Raw genomic sequence first — 6,000 nt, 5'->3', positions numbered from 1 at the left:
GCAAGATGGTGCTAGAGTATTGAGGCATGGTGCTGCACCATGCTAAAAAGCTAGGGAAAACACTAAGATTTACTTGCGTGTAATCGTATTGTTTAATGTGCTCAACGATGTCTCTTGACACGTGCAACAGTCTCGGCTGACTGTCATGTGTGACCTATATTTATACTGAGAGCAGTCAAAGAACATTTTCCTAATGTTCGTGAACAATGTGATTGGTTCCCGACGTGGACATTGGGTTTAACGTGAAGCACATAAACCAGTCTAGCGGACTTTTTTGTTTTGCTCGGTCTGGCTGAACTCGGCCCTAGCCTACTTTTCTTCGTCCCTGAACTAGCATGTGTATTGAAACTGATGTGCATTGTCTGTCCGTTTTTATTACTTTGGGTGGGGGGTTGATACAAGCAGTCTTTCAGACAGGTGCTGATGAACCAATGTGATTGGTTGTTTGGTTTAATATATAACAATGGTTGTTGTTGTTCTTCAGATTTTCATCATTACCCATGCAGCCTTGAAGACAAATGTTCAAGTGAGGTGTATCATGGCTAGGAAGTGATAATGGCGTCCATGATGACTTCAATGTCGTTTGACCTGAGTAGTCGTAAAGGTAAGCACCTGCAGGGTTTCTAGAATGTTTAAATATAATCCACTAGCCATGGGATCAGTGATTTAAAACATTTACTGGCCACGATTAAAAAAACCCCCACTAGCCCTACTTTACTTTAAGTTAATACAATTTTACTAAATAATAGTAATAATCAGATTTGTCACCTAAAGAGGGATATAGAGCTTAAAAATACTAACATTGGGGGTTTGGGGTGTGGTCAGGATATTCATATTTACAAAATAGATGTAACTGTAACATTTGACAACAAAATTTCACTAGCTGTCGGGCATGGCAATAGTAGTTATTTACTAGCCCAATATTGAATATCACTAGCCATGGGAGTGGGGCTACCATAATCTAGAAGCCCTGACCTGGACCCCGTTTTACAAAAAAAAGCTCTAAGATCACCGTAAGTACACAACTATCTAATGTACTTAAGATGATCTTTAGTGCTAAGATCGCTTTGTAAAACGGGGCCCTATAGTCACTAATCTACAATTGCAAAAAGCTCTAAGATCACCGTAAGTACACAACTATCTAATGTACTTAAGATGATCTTTAGTGCTAAGATCACTTTGTAAAACGGGGCCCTATAGTCACTAATCTACAATTGCAAAAAGCTCTAAGATCACCGTAAGTACACAACTATCTAATGTACTTAAGATGATCTTAGTGCTAAGATCGCTTTGTAAAACGGGGCCCTATAGTCACTAATCTACAATTGCAAAAAGCTCTAAGTGATTTATCTTTTTTCACTAAAACTCAAAACTAGCTTTAAAGGAATATCTTCCAATGAAAACGTAAATATCTTGTGTGTGCTTGCACAGTTATTAGTCCCCTACCAGTCCAACCCGAGGGGACTATAAGTTTCATCTCTGTCCTTCTGTCTGTCTGTCCGTCCCACATAAAAGTTTTCTGAGTGGTTGTTTTTCACAATGCCTTGAGATATTCAGCTGAAATTTTGTGTATAACTTTATCATGTACTGTTACAGATCCAATTTGACTTCTTCATGGCGATTTACCCATTTTTGACAGAGTTATGGCCCTTGAACTTAGGTGATACGAACATTGGTTTTCCAGACGGTTTTTTGGCAATGCCTCAAGATATTGAGCTGAAATTTTGTCTATACATGTAGCTTTATCATGTTCTGTTACAGAATAAGTTTGACTTTAATGGCGAGTTACCCATTATTGACAGAGTTATGACCCTTTAACTTGGGAGATACAAAAATATGTTCCATGACATGTTTTTGCAATGCTTGAAGATATTGAGATGAAATTTTGTATACATATAGCTTTGTCATGAATTGATACAGATCAATTTTAACATTCATTGTGATTTACCTATTTTTCACAGAGTTATGACCCTTGACCTTAGGAGATACGAAAATATGTTGGGCCTGGTAGGGGATGTATTGCTTTAGCAGTACACTCTGAATGCTTGTTGAATGTGTGAAAGAACTAATTTTCAGTGGTGTTAATTTCAGTAGGCAGTTTGGCTTTGAATTGTAGATCATCACCATGAATGGATCTCAAATATAAGAGTAAATGTGTATTGGATATTTATATGAAATGTTTTGTTTTTCCAGAGGTGGACATCAGTGATTTACAGGCTCAGGTCAAAGGTCTTCAGTCTGAACTTACACAGTGTCAGGTACAGTAGTCAGTTTTAACTTGACATCCAATAGTCGATGATTAATTATTCAATGTGCTCTAGTGGTGTTGTTAAACAAAAACAAACTTTAGCTTCATTTTTAAACTCCCGTATTTTGCCAAGTATAACCCACAACTTTTTGTTTTTCCATAAATATACTTCTTGATAATTATAATATAAACGTCAGTTGCAAAAACGGAATGACAACTGTTGCATGAGTATGATGTACTCTATTTAAAGTATATCATCAACGTCCCTAACTGCGTTATTCTTCCAAATCCATTCAATTTGTTTTCTTGTGCGCAATCAGCATCTGCTTTGTTATCTGTTTGTCGTTCATTTGCAAGGTTTTCCTTCACAGTTCGAGAACATTTTCATTAACAATAAAGTTCATACAAGTACATTGTAAGTATAATTTTGAGTGTATAAATTGTGTTAATTAAGAATCTGTTCATTAGAACAATTATATTTTACAAACTATTCACTGGTATGAACGTAATGCCTGTCTGTATTGACAAAGTATTGGCAATGGGTTTGGTAAAATGCAGACCAGACCAGAACGCTTAAGAAACGCTTTTTATAAAAAAAACCCCCAAAAACAAAAATGTTCGTCAACTGTGCATAGTTAAGAAAAATATTTTTGATCATGTAGTGGATTTAAAAATTAAAAATGATAAACTGTACATGCGCGGAATGGTTATTTTTCCAAATGCATGTGCCTGAACACAGTTAGAAACTACCACCCTTTTCTGTTTACTGTATGGTGTTACACTTTTGTTTACTAGAATATATTTGTTTTGTGCTCATGTTGTTGATTTTGTTCGTTAACTGATTGGAATATATTTTATTTTATGTACCGTAACTGAAAAATATAGAATATTTTTTTTGTAAGTATCGTATTTGTATTTTTATCATTAGCCGAATGCAGTCTGGGTCGTCAATGGTACAATATGTATGTCGATGATGAAAAATAGACAGTGCAGATCTTTGATCGTCGACAACTCAGAGTCGCTAAATAAACCTCTTCTCTAGTGTAGTTTTAGCAACCAGCATTAAACATTAATTGATCTCACATTCACAGCTACTCACGGCAAATTTCAAAGTTAACTCTTTTAATTGCTGATAATCCCTTTATTGTGTATCTATTAGCGAAAATAAACAACAAGAGAATCCCACACAAGAAAATGTGTTAATGGCCTAACAATGAACCAACTCTTAAGTTTTATCGATTACTACAGTCTATAATACAGGCATACGATATCTGGCTGAGTCACATGACATGATAAAAATTGATGACTTCGCACTTTTTTAGTGGATTAGCAGTTGGTGATTACAGCGCTTATGTAATTTATTTTAAACGACAACATGAAATAATGGCATGCTTAATTTATTTTGTTGAATTTAAACATTTTAAATTGCTTTTCTACCATTTTGTTTTGCAAATACGTAAATTTTGATGAGACTATTCAATTAAACAGCTCATTTTGTATATAATTTATAGGAAATGGTATTTCAAATATTGCAATTAGCCGAAATATCCTATTACCCAGTATTCGATTAGGTGGAACCCACATTCAAAGTTACAGTACATTGCATGTGACAGGGGGAGCAAGGTGTAACACTTCAGTTAGCCATTACATTTTGTGTCACAGGTCATTTTAAAAGTCCCCATAAACTTGAATGACAAAACCGTAATACATGATCAGGGCTGTATCTTTGCAGAATGGAATGGATATTTGGCAAAATAGTGGTTGATTCCATGAATATCTATCTAGTGCCTCATTTGTAGGAGGACAGCCACTCCCGAGAACATCCTTTTTTGGAGATTCCATCCTTGCACTGCCACAAAGAGAACTGCCATTCTCACACTAGTTTACTAAATCAAAACTAGCACTGGACAAAGCCTATTGGAATAAGTACAGTTGTTATGACATGCACTTATGAACCACTGTCATGACAGCAGTGTTCCAAATAAGCACTTGTCCGTTTGTCCCGGCAAGTGAAAATCTATTCAGACAAGCAAAATGTGCCTCAATGGGTGTCCAGTGGACAAGTAAAAATGTTCAGTGCAGTTTGATTTTGAGCAATCACAAACATCATCCTGGTACTTGAATAAAACAAACCATTTATTTGGACTAGTGAAAATATTGGCTGACAAGCAGATTTCTAGATGCACTTGTCTGGTGAACTAGTAAAAAAAATAAAAAATTCTGCTTATTTTTATCACTGAACAGTGATATCAGGTGTTCACAAAAGGTGAGCATATCCTGCCCCACTGGTGGCACCTGTCATGAGTATTGCTACCACAGCTAAAGCAGTGAACAAATAAATGTGCAAGAGTTTCACCAAAGACATGAAATAGATTGGACAAGTTCAAAATATGGAATAGCATCAGCCATTATTTTGGTCAGTGGTGCATCATATTCAGTAGATATAGCCTCCATATGTCTTACATAAAACATTTTGAATGCCCTCAGGAGTACCTGGATATCATAACCCTGATGAAACAACTTCTGTGCAAAAATGATGTATGGCGTTGTGTGAAATCTGCATACAATGAGCATGCCCTAAGATATCTTAGAAGTCATATGTAGACACCAAAAGCTGGAGCAGAAGGTATATTGCTCGACATGAAGGGGAAATTGACTGTTGGAAAGTTGAAGTCATCATTTTGTCATACAGCTTAGTTTGGAGACCAGGGTCAATTTGAATCTCTATGCATAGATGCATAAGTGGGATTTAATAAAAAAAAGTTGTTTGTTTATTTTTTCTTTAATTACTCCGTATTCATAATTACTTTATCTGATGGAAATGTAAGAATCCCATGTTTGGTGAAGCAAAATGTATTATCAATATCACACTGATAAAATACAAAACGTGTTGAGGTTACCATATTTAATTAGTAAAAATAAACCTGTACAGTATAAGATTTATGTTACATCTAAATATTACAATGTTTTGTTGTTGGCTTTATAGATGATTACCTACAAATTTACTCTGGAATCTCTGTCACAAAAATCGTTTAAATATTTTGTTTATTGCAGGCCGATAAGGAATTTGTCTGGTCACTATGGAAACGACTGCAAGTGTCTAACCCTGATGTAACAGAGGCCATCTCATTGGTCATACAGAGGTAGGTATATTGGTTGACACAGGGATTACTGACACACATTTATCACGGAGTTGGTCAACACGTGCAGACGTTATAACTTGGCTTAACTGCACAGTTAAAGCCATCGTGTCCCGTTTTAACACACACTGCATAGTAATGGAATGGAATGATTGTTTAACGTGCACATTCAGAGCAAGCTGTTGTAGTGCACGCCTGTCATAGGCACAGGTGCCGGCCTCGGCCTGCTCCTCTGTCCAGGACAGGAAAGGTGGGGGTGGGTAGGAGGGGGGACCGCCTGTACTGGCAGGTGCAAGGGAGCACCAGCAGTCCGACCGTAGCTGGTAACAGGCAGAGGGTGTACATAGTAATATACTGCAGGCTTAGATATTCACTTGGGCTGGGATTTAGCACAGTCGGTTGAGTGCTTGCATTGGGGCAGGACATAGCTCAGTGTTAAAGCATTCGCTTGATGCACTGTCCGTCTAGGATCGATCCCCATTGGTTGGCCCATTGGGCTATTTCTCGTTCCAGCCAGTGCACCGTAACTGGTATATCAAAGGTCGTGGTATGTACTATCCTGTCTGTGGAATAGTGCATATGGAAGATCCTTTGATACTAATGGAAAAATTT

General features: G+C 37.0%; 1 protein-coding gene across 2 annotated transcripts in view; it reads left to right on the top strand.

Annotated features, from left to right (window-relative positions):
* Positions 1-483: 483 nt before the first annotated feature.
* LOC121383549 (centlein-like) overlaps positions 484-6,000 on the top strand; it is a 162,720-nt gene continuing 157,203 nt past the window's right edge. For both annotated transcript variants that reach the window (XM_041513647.1, XM_041513639.1), the window contains exons 1-3: positions 484-604; positions 2,194-2,258; positions 5,303-5,391. In XM_041513647.1, coding sequence (XP_041369581.1) covers positions 556-604; positions 2,194-2,258; positions 5,303-5,391 — 203 coding nt within the window. In that variant the 5' untranslated portion in view covers positions 484-555. The remainder of the gene's footprint in view (positions 605-2,193; positions 2,259-5,302; positions 5,392-6,000) is intronic.

This window comes from Gigantopelta aegis, chromosome 2 (assembly GCF_016097555.1).
Source record: "Gigantopelta aegis isolate Gae_Host chromosome 2, Gae_host_genome, whole genome shotgun sequence".
NCBI lineage: Eukaryota > Metazoa > Mollusca > Gastropoda > Neomphalida > Peltospiridae > Gigantopelta > Gigantopelta aegis.
This window is presented reverse-complemented; position numbering and strand designations above follow the sequence as displayed.